At 35.7% G+C, this 16,549-nt stretch overlaps 1 protein-coding gene across 4 annotated transcripts in view; it reads right to left on the bottom strand.

Moving 5' to 3' along the window:
• The window catches only part of LOC150099984 (tubulin monoglutamylase TTLL4-like), a 548,120-nt gene that overhangs the window by 135,993 nt on the left and 395,578 nt on the right, over window positions 1–16,549 (bottom strand). For all 4 annotated transcript variants that reach the window (XM_090402675.1, XM_090402676.1, XM_090402677.1 and 1 more), the window contains exon 13: window positions 3,439–3,475. In XM_090402675.1, the coding sequence (XP_090258801.1) occupies window positions 3,439–3,475 (37 nt within the window). The remainder of the gene's footprint in view (window positions 1–3,438; window positions 3,476–16,549) is intronic.

Here is a 16,549-nt window from a genome sequence, read left to right as displayed (position 1 = left end):
GGGATTTAATATCACCTTAATTTAAATAATCACTACTAACAATTATCTTCATATATTACTTATAATTATCCTCATATCTGTTGAATACTATAGCTACTCCTTTTCCCCAGTTATTATCTGAATATAGCATATTTTATTTGTTGCTTAGAAAATCAAACCTGATTTTTCTTCTTCAGTAACTCCTCTTATGTCAATCTGGTACTCATCCAATTCTTCTGCTAGTTCCATTTCTTTTCCATTAAAGTTTCTTTTGTTGATGGTTCCAATCTTGAATTCTGCTGATGGTGAGTTGGGATTTGTTCCAGTCGCTGACTTTTCATTGTTTGCCCTAGTTTCCTTGATGAAAACGATGGGGGCGTGTTTAACTGGATGATGCGCAAACTGGCATGAAATTCTGTCATGTTGTATCATTTTGCATTATAGTTTAAGCCAATAAAAATACAATTTGGTCGGCTAAATCGCAAATTGTTAGCCTACCTCATTTATTCTGTAATCAAGTAGACACATAATAGGGTGTACCACGAGAAAGTTTGGATTGAATATTAGGTCACAAGCCCTGGTCAGTTCTCCATTAAGACTATGTGGTAGACTCCTCCCAATTATCCAGCTTTGACCCTTAAGCACCACTGTTTAAATACAATTTTTTCCAAATAAAAACTTATGTTGAATTACTAATAACAAAAACCTTTACAATTTTGTTTTATTTCAATTATTTTTAATATTTCTGTGCACATTAATTAGTACTTCTGGTGAGTTTACAGTAAACAAACAATGTGTAATTCCCCCCCCCCCTCCAACAATAATATAACTGTTTGTTTGTTTTTGTTCCAAATTGTTTATTTGTCTTTTCTATAATTTCCCTAAGACAAGTATATGATCAATGGTATGTAATTACTTCTAAACCCTGCTTGCTCCTCTGATTGCATATACTCAAACAGTTCCATTATTCTATTATTTGTTACTTTTTAAATGTTTTCTATATTGCTGGTAATAAACTAAATAATTTTTAATATTCTCATTTTCATCTTTTTACATTTACAATAACATCTGCGTTATACGTAACCCTCTTATAACGCAGACGTTAGGTTCCACGGAAATGTCGCGTTGTATAAATTGCGTTAAGCGAGACTCTGATCACAAAAAAGTAGAGTTAGGTTCCGAAATCATTTTTTTTTTAAATTATATAAACAACAATGACATATCCAATAAAAAATATTTTTATTTAATTCAGGTAATTCATGTAAGTTAGGAAAACATATAAACTATGAAACAAATACATAGAATAAACTTTAAAAATTACAAATTGTGTGTAAACTTCATTGCACATAATGCATAATGTTTTAGGCAAAATAAAATAAAGTGCATATTTTAATCGTCATCGCTGTCTTCAAAATGAACATTTCGTAGATGTTCTTTATTTACAAGCGTCTGGACGTCGTCATCACTTGAAATCTCTTGGACATAATTTGAATAATTCTCATTGCATACTTCAGCTGGTTTAGTTATCAAGAAGTCAGTAATAAGACCTTGCTTACCACTATGCTGCAATTTTTTTTATTAAGTTCATAATATGGAGCTAAACAAATATCCACCTGTCTCATGAATTTTCCAGAGCGCTCCATTCAGGGATCATTATCCGTAAAATAACTTCCTAACTTTCTTGCCAAGTTCAATCCTTCTGCTAATTTCTTTAAACTGAATTTAACGATTCATCACAATTAGAATTTTCTGCAGAACTTTCCCTGCCATTTGGTTCGACGTCATCTATTAATTGTACCTCCTCATTTAAATCTGTTTCCCCATCAATTAATTCACCAATTTTGTTTCCAACCATATCGCAAAAGCCCTTAAGTGACTATTACTATAAAAATAAATTTTCTACATAAAAAATGCATTACATATTAATTATGTATGTAACTCCCCAGAAAATAAAGTGCTCAGCTTGAAATTAACACACATGATTTTTAATGCGCTTTCCTGGCAGAAAATAAAGACAATTTTCAACAATAAACACTTTATATGGTAAACAATTAACGTAATGCATGCTAAAGGGTATTTCCTTTAATATAAATTCGATACTTATAACTATATGCGCGATATGGGCTGACGCAAATTTAATGAAGATAAAATTTGATTTTTAAGTTGCATGGTGAAAATTATATGAAAAGATAAAGGGTTACTACAATTTGTAGATCGCGTTATATTGAAACTGCGTTGTATAAGTACCACGTTATATGAGGTACTTATACCTTGTATAACATTACCTGTATGTATGTATATATATATATATATATATATATAATAATTACTATTAATACATTGTTCCATGCTTAAAACAACTCCTAAATATTAACAATATTATGTATAGTCAGTCCTTGACTTACACTGTATGCGACTTACGATGGTTGTCCCATTAATATCTGCGCTGAACACCACCTCACTTCTGCCACCCACTGACCATGTTATTGTTATCTTCCAGGCATATCATTTAAGAAATGCTTTTGCTCAGGCTATTGGTGCTAATGAGAGTGAGAAAGTACTGAGACTTTTAGAAGGAATATAATATCTTTGTATAAGGAATGTAGATGCAGCTTGATGCGATGACAATAGCATGCATGAATGAGCTTGGAAAAAAAAAGCTGCTAAAAATATATTTTCATGCATTCTCAGGATTTGACAAAGCCTAACAAGAAACTGGTGACAAGATAGTGCTGATAGCTAAAGCTGGAGGTTGAAAATGAACGTGGACAATGTGGATAAAGAGCTCTAGGATAAAGGCCTTCAAACAAGACACACAGATTTTAAAAAGAAGAAGAGAGAACAAGAAGAATATGAAGCTGAGCTTCCAAAACAAGTTTTTACAGTAAAAAAAAAAAAAAATTGTCAGAGGCATTTACCTCTGCTAATAAGACAATTTGGATTTTTTTGAGGAAATGAACACCAATATGGAGAGATCTGCAAAGCAAATAGAATTATGTAAGAGACAATGCTTGTAAAATAAAATTTACACAAAAAAGAAAAGGCAAACTGTTAAGGCTGAGTTTGGATAATGCAACTCCTCCCTGAAAATGTGTCCAGATCTTCCACATGTTGTGTATCTGGTGAATGATCCTCAGAATGCTTTGTGCCATTCCTGAATATGAAGGATTTTTTTCAGCCTCCTCTACCTCTTCTGAGGTAGAGGAGGCTGAAAAAATTGTCCAATTAAAAAATCAATTGTCCAATTAAAAAAGCAGCAGCTTTGAAAAATCACTCTTGCTTCATATGTTTCAAGATGATGATTTTATTGTAGTATTTATAAAATGTAAGATATATGATGGGATTGTCAGAATCCAGAAGTAAGTCAAGGAATGAGTGTATTTGATTTTTATTACTATCACTTAAAAATTTATAGCCAAACACTTAAATGGAAATGTATAACATAATTCATGTTCTTACCTTAACATTCATATCTAGAAGTGAGGTGGAGTGAAGACTGAAATGAAACATTAGCATTAATTGAAAGATATTACTTTTATATTACTTTAAAATACTATTCATTAGAAAAAGATGACATATGAAATTGAAGGTAAAAATTAATTCACCAGCAATGTCTACAATATATATATATATATATATATATATATATATATATATATATTAAAGATACCAAGCAATTTTATAAGCTAGGTTTTAATCCTTTTTCCCAAGTAAGCAAACAGACAAGTCAGTCAAGTTTGCGCCTGAATGTAGTTCAAGTCTGAGGCAACTCATGGTAAAGGTGGAGTAAGTTCCGATCACTTTCCTTAGTATTTCTCCCCTAATGCAAAGCACATCCCCTTACGGAGATGTATGATGCTATGCATTAAGGGCAAGGGCCACTACCCAGACCGGTTTTGACCCTTATTGAGGTCTCGTCAGTGGGAGCCAGAGACAAAAAATGCCACAGTTGAAGTAATGCAGAGCTTATAAATTTTACCTAAACAAGTTGCCACAAGGTGCTTTGACCTTATTAAATAAAAATCTCAGGATGAGAATAAGATGTAGAAAGTTTTTTAACTTGGGTATACCAAGCAATTTTATAAGCTACTCGTGGTAAATTTCATAAGCAACTCGTGGTAAAGATGGAGTAATCTCTCGGAGCTTACTCCACCTTTACCACGAGTTGCCTCAGACTTGAACTACATTCAGGCGCAAACTTGACTTACTTGTCTGTTTGCTTACTTGGGAAAAAGGATTAAAACCTAGCTTATAAAATTGCTTGGTATCTTTAACATAGTATATCCAAGTTAAAAAACTTTCTACATATATATACACACCCACAGAAAAAAGAAAAAATTGCATTAAAGAAAATCCATAAATTGGGCAACAGGTAAAAATTACCTGACAATATATTATTATTACTTTCAATCCATGATGCTGAGCACAAATGAATACTTACCAATCAATCAGTTTGCTGAGTTAATAGTCAAGTGTATACACACAAACAATTACAGATTTTTTTAAAGTTTCAATCCAGATTTCCTCCAGATTTCCTTAGATCTCTATCATTTCAAAATGTCAAGAGTACGATACTGATACCTCTCTGCTCTTCAACCATCCGCTGTGAGAGTGAACCCTATTGTAATATGGTTTCATTCCACAGTTTAAATAAGTCTTTATGTGATAGATAATTTTTGTCATATGACATGACACCACCACCTTGTTTATTGCAGGCCTGAGCATGCAAAAGTGACACATTTAATATATACCACTCAAAACAATTAGGGGATATTTTAGTTTCTGTCAGATAATTATAAATTTCTGCAAATAATTATAACTATTGGGTACTTCATACATGAATTCTAGTAGCAAGGCTTATACGTTGGTTAGACATAACTGGTAATTAGTTTATGGAATTAACCACCTAAATGAAGTATATTAATTAAAGGTAACTTTAATGAATCACTTCTATATTTCGGCAACGTCACTTTGCCATCTTCAGGAACATAAAGATATGGTATGTGCACTCAGGAACTAACACAAAGCAAATGAGGAAGAAAGCAAGAAACTAATATTGTTCCTAAAGTCCTAATGGTGCCCTCTTGCGGGCTAATTTGGTAGTCTTGGCAGTTGGGCTGAAGTTCTCATAATGAAAGTCTCCCAAATTTAGGGTAGTTTCATGCACCCAAATTTGTTGAGGTTAGGACTGTTTTTTAGAGCTGCTGAAGATTCTTTGAATAATCTTTCGTATTTAAACTTGCTGCGATGAATTATTTTTGTTTTCCAAAATTCGTTGGAAGAAAACAAAAATAATTCATCGCAGCAAGTTTAAATACGAAAGATTATTCAAAGAATCTTCAGCAGCTCTAAAAAACAGTCCTAACCTCAACAAATTTGGGTCATGAAACTGCCCCAAATTTGGGAGACTTTCATTATGAGAACTTCAGCCCAACTGCCAAGACTACCAAATTAGCCCGCAAGAGGGCACCATTAGGACTTTAGGAACAATATTAGTTTCTTGCTTTCTTCCTCATTTGCTTTGTATTAGTTCCTGAGTGCACATACCATATCTTTATGTTCCTGAAAATGGCAATGTGACGTTGCCGAAATATAGAAGTGATTCATTAAAGTTACCTTTAATTAATATACTTCATTTACGTTGTTAATTCCATAAACTAATTATCATTCATACATGAATAAATATTTCTTACTTATGGATAGGGCATAATCGATGAGATATTGTTTAAATAATCAATATTTATTACAAATTTAACAAATTATACATTTTAGTGTGAAATAATTTTAACAAGAATAGCAAAAAAACGCTTTTGTAATTTTTAATAGGGTATACGGTCTCCATTAACAGCCAAAATGGTACATCTTGAGTGCATGGACCGGATAAGATGATCAAACAGTTCTTTTGGGATATTTCCCCACTCTTCTATGAGAGCAATTTCGAGCTCTTGAAGTGATCATGGCAGCACCACCAGTCGAGCAGAAACATGCCTACCTAAAGCAAGCCAGGCATGTTCGATTAAATTACAATCCGGTGAACAGGCAGGCCAGTCCATTCGTTCAATGCCTTTTTCCTCAAACCACTATTGTACCAAATTTGCACAGTGTGGATGAACATTGTCATCCATAAAAATGAATTTTTGGCCAACTGGAGCAGCATATGGACGAACTATAGGTTCCAATATCTCATCGCAGTACCTTTAGGCTGTTAAGGAATTTCTGATAAAATAGAGATCAGTATGGTCACCTATACTTACTCCAGCCCACAATATCAAACTCCCACCTTGATGTTGGGGGTCTTTCACGAACAAACTGTGAATTATTTCTTGTTCCACTTTCATGCCATATCAAGATATGTCAGTTATCTGGTTGCAGACTGAACCTGGATTTGTCACTAAAAAGTAAACGAGCCCAATCCTCATTTGTCCAATTGTGGTGTTCCTGTGCCCAAATTCTTCAGGCACTTTTGTGATTTGCAGTAAGTGGAATGCAAACCATTGATCTTCGAGCATATAAACCTATGACATGAAGACGATTTCGAACATTTCCCATCTCCAGAAGCGATTCCAAAGTCGCGAAATTACGCTTTGAGATATGCGACATGCTTGAGCGACAACTTGCTGCATTTGTCCAGCTTCTAATCGACCAATGGCTCTCCAAGCCATGGATTCTGGGATATCATGTTGCTCTGCCATTTTTAACAAAATAATGGGTGGTAGGTGACACAAGTTTACAATTGAAGTGATAATTAAGCACTGTGGAAGCGAGTGCAACAAGCCATGCTTTTATACCCCACATATGCTAATATGGCTAAGATACGTTTTCACAAGTCTTAACATGATTTTGTATGCAGTTGTGTGTTCTGTTGTATATTAAAAATATTTTAAAATAAATGAGTTACATTTGTAAATTATTTTTATAACTTTATAATTTACAAGAAAACCAAAATATCCCCTAATTGTTTTGAGTAGTGTATTAAGTAGGGTTTACAGACTACCCAATGCTTAGTTACACCACAATAGTATGTGAGTTACATATTTCTAACCATTCTTGCAACAAACTGAAAAAGAAAAATCAGTTATAATTATTATTATTACCTAGTACCTCCATGTAGTTCAAAGACTTATCATAGAAAGCCCATACTAACCATTATTTACATGACATCTATCACCATCTTCTCTGGCAAACCAATTCCACTCTTTAACCAGTCTTCAAGCAAAAAACTAGTCCTCATACTCTTTTAACCATATTTTTACACAATTTACAAGGGACAATCCCTTGTTCTCTCCTGTTTTGTCATGTATTGGGGAAAATTTCTTGAGCTTCTATGCTATAAAATCATCATTATCATCATGCATATCAAGAATTTAAGCTTAGCATGGCCTGTTCTGGCCTTAGAAGTCATCGTTGAATCGTTTAAGAGGACGTCTTGGTTTTCTTTTTCCTAATGGTTTGTACTTTAAGGCTTGTTTTGGTAATCTTTCTGTTTTCATTCTTTGAACGTGTTCCATCCATTTATGTTTATATATTTTAATTTTTTCTATTACTGGTTCTTGGTTTACTTCTTTCATAATTTCTTTGTTTCTTTTGTGAGCAAATAGGATATGCTATAAAATCCTTTTAATAAATTATATGTCAGTTATCACTGCATCTAGCAGTTGAACTTATAACCCATAAACTCTTAGCCCCTATCCTCATAAGAAGCATCTCCACAGACCAATTACTATTTTTTGTTACTCACCTCTGAATTATCTCTAAATTTAATCTAAACTAAATCCTAAACACTCTCAAGAAATCCAGGTGACTAAAATCTGTGCACAGTATTCATTATGTGGCCTATCACGGTCTTATAAAGAAGGTTAATAACTTCTCTACTTGCCAATGTGTTCCTCAACATTCAAGTAATCATTTGAACTATTCTGAATGGCAAAAACTTACAATTTTTGCAGGCTGAACTTCAGTTTCCTGCCCACTATCAACCCCTAATTATCAGCTCACAGATTTCTGCAGTTCTATTAAATGTCATACAGAGTTTGTAACCTTTTTCTGCCACATAAAACTGATGGCCTACATTGTCTGTCTATTCCAGCCACTTTACACATAGTCACATGAAATTGATGAACTACACCATTCTTTGCCTAAACTGTAATTCTATTTAAAGTTAATTAATGATGATGTTTGAGATTCTTGAAGGATCTAGATCATCATCATTAACTATTGCCCTATGCAGTTTGTATAATCAGAAAACTGGATATTCCTCCTCAAATCATTTCCCTAAAGAGAACTTCATGGCACACTGCTGGTCCCTAACTATTTCTTGGATTCTACCATACATTATTCTGTGATGCCTGACCATCAGCGATACTTCTTTTCTGTTTCACTAGATCATGACCATCCCCACCTGGCATCCCGTCAAATATAGTGTAAAAATAAGCTGTTTCCTTTACTTATATATCCTTATCCAGGTGATGCTGCGACAGCGTAATATATCGTCACTTAATTTTATACGTTCGCCTTTTTATACTCTAGATTCCTACCTTCTGTATTCTACCTTCTACCCGAGAGCAATGGAAATATTTATTTAGAATTATAACTGCGCAATCCATGCTTTGATATGGTGCAAGAAATATAGTACTTCCAGTAGGTTACTAAATCTTTCATAACAAAATCTCTTTAACATCCCCAAGTTAACAATTTGCTTTGCAGTCCTGGCCCTATAACACTCTATTTATCTCAAACAGAACTCTATAAACCTTTGGGCTCCCACTTTACAGATCCGAGTTTATTTTTGAATCAGTGCATTGCAAAAGACAAGAAAATGAGACCAAACCATTATGTACTAATATATAAACAAAATTTAATTACTGATATCTAATAGTTACCATACAATGCATGAATTTCAAAACTTCATTCATACAAGAAATTCATTAATCTTGAATAATTACTCAAATGTAATACTTAGTGAACTCTCTTATTTTCTTCTCCAATTAAAATCTCAGATAATGCATTCTATATCACAAATACTAAATATCATTCACACAGAACAAGAAATTTCTAGGCACGCATTAACAATCGTAATTAGTTATCAACCATGCACCACACACACATGACTTTTAGATTCTCATCTTAAGGGTCAAAGCTGTATAACTGAGAGGAGATCTCCACATAGCCTTTAAAGGAAAGCAGAGAACCGACCAGGGCTTCTGACCTAATGTCCAATCCTCACCTTCTCGTGGTGCACCTTGTTGGGTATCTACTTGGATACTGAACGAACGAGGATGGGCTGGCAATTTGAGATTTAGCCAACCAAATTGTATTCTTATTGGTTAAACCAAAATAAAAAATAATGGTATGACATGACAAAATTCCATGCCGGCTGGGGCGTCGCCCGGTTAAACAAGGCCCCCGTTGTTTTCGCCAGGGAACCAGGGTGAACAGCGAAAAGTCAGCTACTGGAACAAATCTGAAAACACACCCCAACTCAACTTCATCAGAGTTAAAGATCAATACTATCAACATAAGTAGCCTGAATGGCAAAGAAATGGAGCTAGCTGAAGAATTACATAAGTACCAGATCAACATAATAGGGGTGACTGAAACAAAAAAGACAAAACTGGTGAGATCTTTCTGAGCAATGATTACAAAATGTTATATTCAGGCAATGACAATCAAGGAAAACAAGGCTAATCTTCTTGAATGGCAGTCAGTCTCAAGTAGAGTAATGTGGGCAAATATGAGAATGGGGAACTGGACTTATTTGTGCCTATGGTCCCACAAAAAGTTCTACTAAGGTATAAGTGGAGGAATTTTTTGAGGCTTTAGAAAAAGCAACTGACACAATGAAAAAGGAAAACTTGGTCCTTGTTGGGGATCTAAATAGCAGAGTAGGAAATGATTGTCAGAGCAAAGCTAATAATAATGGCAAATATCTGTTGGATTTCTGCTCAGGACATGGGCTGGTTATTACTAACACCATGTTCCAACATAAAAATGTGCACAAATTCACATGGAGAGAAGAGGCAAGGAATAAGAAAAGTCTCATTGACTATGTTATTGTTGATAGTGATGTTTTCTCCCTGGTGCAGGACACCAGAGTGTACAGAGGATTTGAAATTGGAAGTGATCACTATTTAGTCTTGAGCAGGATAAAATTGAATTTCATATTGAAAAGAATAACATGTAAGAAAGTTTTAAAGCAAATAAAAGTTGAGCAGCTCTCAGATGTGATCTGTAAACTAAAATACACAAAGATTATTGAAGAAAAAATGAAAGAGTTTGAGAACAGGAATCAAACCTTGGAGATTCAGTGGCAAACTCTGAAGAAAACATTCACCGATTCTGCCAGAGAGGCATGTGGTGAGGTTGCTGCAAGGATAAAAAAAATCAGAACTCCCTGGTGGACACAGGAAGTTAAAGAGGCAGTGAAGGAAAAGAAGAAAGCATATCAAAAGTTGCTGGCAAATAAGTCAGCTTGTGCTCTTAGAGAATACAGAGACAAATGTAAGAAAGCTAAACACTGTGTAAAACTAGCTAAACAAAAGTCATGGGAGGACTTTGGCAAGAATACAGAAAATAAATATCAAGAAGGTGGCAACATATTCTGGAGGCTGTTGAAGAAGCTTAAGAATGGAGGAAAGAGTGCTGTAAAAGGAATTAGAGATGATAAAGGTGACATGAAAACGGGAGAAAAAGATATCCTTGAAGTATGGAGTAATTACTTTGAAAACAGCTAAATGAAACAGAAAGTGATGACAGCCCAGTGGTAGAAAAACACTGACCAGGCATGCAGTCAGGAATACATATCCATACTTTATTATTATTCCTGATACCCCCCGAGGAGCCAAAAACTCATCGCGGGAGGAGACTTACAACTGTCTCAACCACTACACCGAACCTCCACTACGAATCATCTCCATCTACCGCCCACTTCCACCACCACCACAACTAGTATTTTTTGTCTGTAAATTGCGTGTATTCTGAAGGGCCGATTTGTCTATATGTGGGATGAAAAACCCGAGTTTCCGGGAGAAAAAACCCTGTTACCATTGTATGAGATCAGCTAACTCACCTTCGATTGAAATCGTCTCCATATAAATATTCCTCCCGTCGCGATGAGAACGAACTTAGGCCTATTCCAATCGAAGGGCACAATGTACCGTCGTTCTTCCAATTGCGCTACAGAGTCACTTCAAGTTGAAGCACCTCCGTGGCACAATTGGAAGAACGCAATTTTCCTGCCTTTCCACATTTCAAGCCTTTGATGGAGAATCTCTGATCCTCCACCAAGGGATGAAATGTGGAAAGGCAGCAGGAGTAGGTGATATTCGACCAGAAATGCTGAAATATGGTGGTATAAGAGTCTTACAGTGGCTGCACTGCATAATTCAGAAAGCCTGGATAGAGGGACGAATTCCCAATGATTGAAGTAGAGCTGTCATAGTACCCATATATAAAAAGGGAAATAAAACTGAATGTGAGAATTACAGAGGTATTTCCCTACTGAGTGTTCCTGGCAAGATCTATGCAAGTATACTTGAGAAACGGTTGAGAAGAATTGTGGAAGAAAAGCTTGGTGAAGAACAAGCTGGATTCAGGCCAAATAGAGGCTGTCAGGATCAGATCTTCACTTTGCGACAAATAGTCAAGAAAGCATGGGAATATAACGAAGATCTGTATTTAAGTTTTGTCGATTTGGAAAAGGCATATGACAAGGTGCCAAGAGAGAAGCGAAGCTATTCAATACGCTGCAGTTATATGATGTCAATGGGGCATTATATCAAGCAATACTTAGTCTTTATTTGAGTTGTAAATCAGCAGTTAGAATTGAAGGAAGTACAGGAGAATGGTTTAATGTTAAATCTGGTGTGAGACAAGGATGCACATTATCCCCTCTATTATTCATTATCTATATGGATCACATGAAGGAAAGTGGTATTAAACATGATATCAAAATTGGAGATGTTAATGTCAGCTCTTTGCTTTATGCGGACGATGTTATACTTCTAAATAAATCCGATATAAGTCTGCAAGATTCTCTGACTAAATTGAATAACTGTTGTAATAGATATGGTATTAAATTCAGCATTAAAAAGACAAAGACAATGAAAATAGGCAGAATCTTTGAAAATGTCAACTGTGTTGTGAATGGAGAACCTGTGGAACAAGTGAAACATTTCAGCTACTTAGGCACGATTTTTAGTGAAGATGGTAAATTAAATATAGAAATAGACAACAGAATCAGCAAAACTGGTATGGTAGGAAGTCAACTGATTAAATTCATATGGAATAAGAGAGAAATTAGTCAGAACACTAAATTAGCTGTATACAAGACAGTGTTCAAACCAGTTTTAATTTATGGATCTGAGAGCTGGGTCAGAAGTAAAACACTTGACCAAAGACTAGAGACTGCAGATATGAGAGTCCTGAGAAAGATTATAGGCGTGAACAGATGGCATCGATGGCAATATCATATTAAAAATGAGGATATTAGGAAAGAACTTGACATTGTCAGCATCCAGGAATGCGTTAGTAGAGCTAATCTCAGATGGTATGGTCACTTAAACAGAATGGGAGAGGAAAGATTAACAAAACAAGTGTTCTCTGCCAGGTTGGCAGCAAAACGACCCAGAGGAAGATCAAGATATAGGTGGATTGATACAGTACAAACTGCCTGAGACAATAGAAATATAAGATCTGATAATGTTGGAGTCTTGACAAGTAACAGACTGATTTGGAGGAAAATTGTAGATACAAAGTTAGTAATGATGAAATTTTTTCATGTAGTACTATCATATCCTGTACACCCCTTGACGGTACATGGTAGGAATTTGATGATGATGATTCTCATCTTAAAGACTTAGTTAATTGACTGATAATCACATTGGCATATTTCATTCCCTTTGATTAAAACAGCTCTATGATGTGATAATAAGCAATTAATTAACACACATTAATCAAAGGAAATCTTAATTAGCCCAATCTTTCTTTGGGAAATTAACTACACTCACGTTAAACTCAATAATAATTTTTTCACAAATCTACGAGCGTTTCATGTACCTTAAACCACTATTTTTCTATATTAAATAGTTCAGCAGTTCCTTGAGGGGAATTCTCTTAAATCACAAATATAAAATAATTAACATTCAGACTCATGTGGATCTCCGACTGTCTTGCATACGCCTTCCCTCGTTTCTTTTCCTTTTCTTTTCCGGGGCTTCAGGGGTTTCTTCTCCGTTCCGAGTTTTCTTCTTTTCCTTGATTGGAGTCATTATTGAGGGATTGCTTCAGTCATCGGGATACTGGATAGTTTTCCTCCGGTGTCTTGAACTGACCGGCGAGGAACTGTGTAGGTTGGTGGGCATGCACATATTCAAATAGAGTGGCAAGGTTTGAACCAATATGGCAAGATTTTTCCTTAGACTGTAACCTCCGGTTTATCCTTGGCTTCGGATAAACTGGAGAAATCACCTGCTACAGGACTCATAAATATGTTTCAAAAGGAACTGCCGACTTACAGACACTACCCTTGGTTTCAAACATCCTACTTCTGCTATTAAACAATGAGCGAGTTAATTCCCTTTGGGCTTATTTTGATCTTTATACAAAGTTTAAACATACAAAACATAGATACATTATATACAAGGTTTTTAAGATATGTTCCTACCGTAAAAATCGATGTACTAGAGATCTTATTAATTTTCGTAACATCGAGTTTTTACAATAGCAGTATCACTGTGTAGCCATTTCTATAGCAACTAGACTGCTACTTCATTGCAAAAAGTCAGTAAATTACTAATTCTCTCCCCCCCCCCAAAGTATCATATTCCTATCCACCAATTCCTGAATTCTGCATTCAACCAACTTTTCCAATATGTTTACCACTATTCTTGAGATACTGATTCATGTATATGTCCTACCTTTGTCTTAGCTATCTTTTATAAAATGGAATTATTTTGCTCCCTTGGGACTGTGTGCCAATCTGACTTAATTAAAAGGTTTAGGGCACCTCTGACCAGGTGCTCTAAACTCCAGTTTATTTATCTGTGTTCTTACATCAGTTATATCTTACATATAGACACTTTCTCCACTTAGAGATAACAGGTTCTCACAAAGTGATCATTCAGTAATTTAGCCATTCTTCTGTTTCTGGCATCTATCTACCACCAGAATTTGTTCAAGTTATTTTCCCATAATCATCCTTCCTTTTACTTGCCATGTAATAAAATAATTCTCTGGTGTTTACTTTGGCTTGTTTCATTAATTTCCTCTCATGTGATTTTGCTTTGTCCTACTTATGAGCTTGTAAACGACCTTTTCACTTTATACTTCTTTCACAATGTTTTATTTTTTCTGGATAATTCAGTCACTTCTGGATAATTATGCTACTCATCCATTTAATTTCCACCAAATTTATCCTTCTGAAACTAGGTATGCTATCTGAAATTACTTTCCTCCACCATTTTCTTATACAATGCTAACATTCTTCTCTTGCAGTTTATACCATAGCACTGTTCCAAACAGCCAAATCATAAATCACCAAGTCTTTATTTCCACACAATATCCCATCACAGCTGATAATTCACAGATAAGTCACCTCCTGGTCAAGACTGCATGATCAGTCTTCCCAGTCCAATCAGAGCCAAGGTGGCTCTGATTGGACTGGGTAATAACCAAGGCTATCTTGGTTATTATTTATTAGACTGCCAAGAAATAAAAAACTTATTGAGTGAGGCCATACATCATCCACACCAGCTAGCAAACCTCTTCTTAAACTGATTCATATTAGATGCAGACTACTTCAACAGGCTAAATGTTTCAGTTGCTCATGGTCTAATAAGAGAAACATTTAGCTCTTAACCCTTTCTTAACTGCACACAAACCTATCTCCCATAGATATTCATTATTATTATAATTATTAAGAGAGACCTTCAAGGAGTCATCATGTTGGAGGCTTAATGGATTTTTTACAACACTCAAAAAGAATTAAAATAGAATTTAATACTTCTTATATTTCGTCCTAGTCACTAGGACATCTACGGGGATTACAAAAACAATTAATGTAACATATACACAAATAACAAACAATACTAAGCCCAACCACGTGGGTGACACTAAAGTCCTATCTAGGTAGAGCACCCTCTAAGGGCAGTAGTAGGTGGCCTGGAATGTAAGGTGGGAACTCTGGTGATGAGTGTTTCCCAAATCTTCGGAAGCTTAATGCAACCGTATTTATTGAGATTTGGTTGGTTTTTGAGAGCTGCTGCTTCTAAGAAAAGTCTCTCTTTCTTGAATTTGCTGTGGTGGAGCATGGTGGTTTTCTTCCATGATACTCTGTGGGTGGTGTCCAAAACATGGTCAGCCAAGCCTGAATGGCCATAGTTGTGTTTGAAGATGTAAGACTTGTGTTCCTCTAGACAGATGGATGGATGCTGATCTGCCTGTCTGTCCAAAGTACACCAGCTTACAGGAACAGGGTACTTTGTAAACTCCAGGCAGAGAGAGAGGAGGGAGCTGATCTTTCGTAGAATGGATAAGGGTAGCAAGTTTGCGGTGGGGCTTATATGCTGTGTGTAGGTTGTACTGTTTTAGTATCTTGGCTATTTTTTCCGATGTGCCTCGGATGTAGGGTATGGTGATGGCATTTTTAAAATCTTGTTGACGAGAAGGACGGGGAATGGGGGAGGAGTTGATTATTTTTTTGATACTGTGATCGCTGTAGCCATTGGAGAGGAAAGTACTGTGTATGTGGTTAAGCTCAGTAGTGAGGGCGGTTCCACTGGAACAAAGATTGTGGGCTCTCTTGGTAAGAGTTTTAATAATGCCATATTGTTGAGAGGGGTGGTGGTGGTGGGAGAGTTTGTGAATGTATCTGCCTGTGTGTGTGGGTTTTCTGTATACGGTGAAGGTAAGTGTATCATTAGGCAGGCGTGTGACTAAGGTGTCTAGGAAGGGTAAACAATTGTTCTTTTCCTTTTCCATAGTGAACTGGATTCTTGGATGTAGACTCAATCAGTCATCTCAATAGTCTACATCCAAGAATCCAGAGGTATCATGGAAGAAAACCAACATGCTCCACCACAGCAAATTCAAGAAAGAGAGACTTTTCTTAGAAGCAGCAGCAGCTCTCAAAAACCAACCAAATCTCAATAAATATGGTTGCATTAAGCTTCCGAAGATTTGGGAAACACTCATCACCAGAGTTCCCACCTTACATTCCAGGCCACCTACTACTGCCCTTAGAGGGCGCTCTACCTAGATAGGACTTTAGTGTCACCCACGTGGTTGGGCTTAGTATTGTTTGTTATTTGTGTATATGTTACATTAATTGTTTTTGTAATCCCCGTAGATGTCCTAGTGACTAGGACGAAATATAGGAAGTATTAAATTCTATTTTAATTCTTTTTGAGTGTTGTAAAAAATCCATTACGCCTCCAACATGATGTCCTCACAGCACTTAAGCCTCTACACACGACTTCAAGGAGTCAGGAACTCATCAAGAGAGGCCATATACTACACGCACCAGTTATTATACTTATTCTTGAATACATTCATGCTGCTTGCACACACAACATCC

The sequence above is a fragment of the Typopeltis vanoorti genome, chromosome 13 (genome assembly GCF_054136105.1).
Source record: "Typopeltis vanoorti isolate ZY-2024b chromosome 13, IOZ_Tvanoo_1.0, whole genome shotgun sequence".
NCBI classification, from domain to species: Eukaryota; Metazoa; Arthropoda; class Arachnida; order Uropygi; family Thelyphonidae; genus Typopeltis; species Typopeltis vanoorti.
The sequence above is the reverse complement of the archived record's forward strand: the minus strand, read 5'-3'. Positions and strand labels throughout refer to the sequence as shown.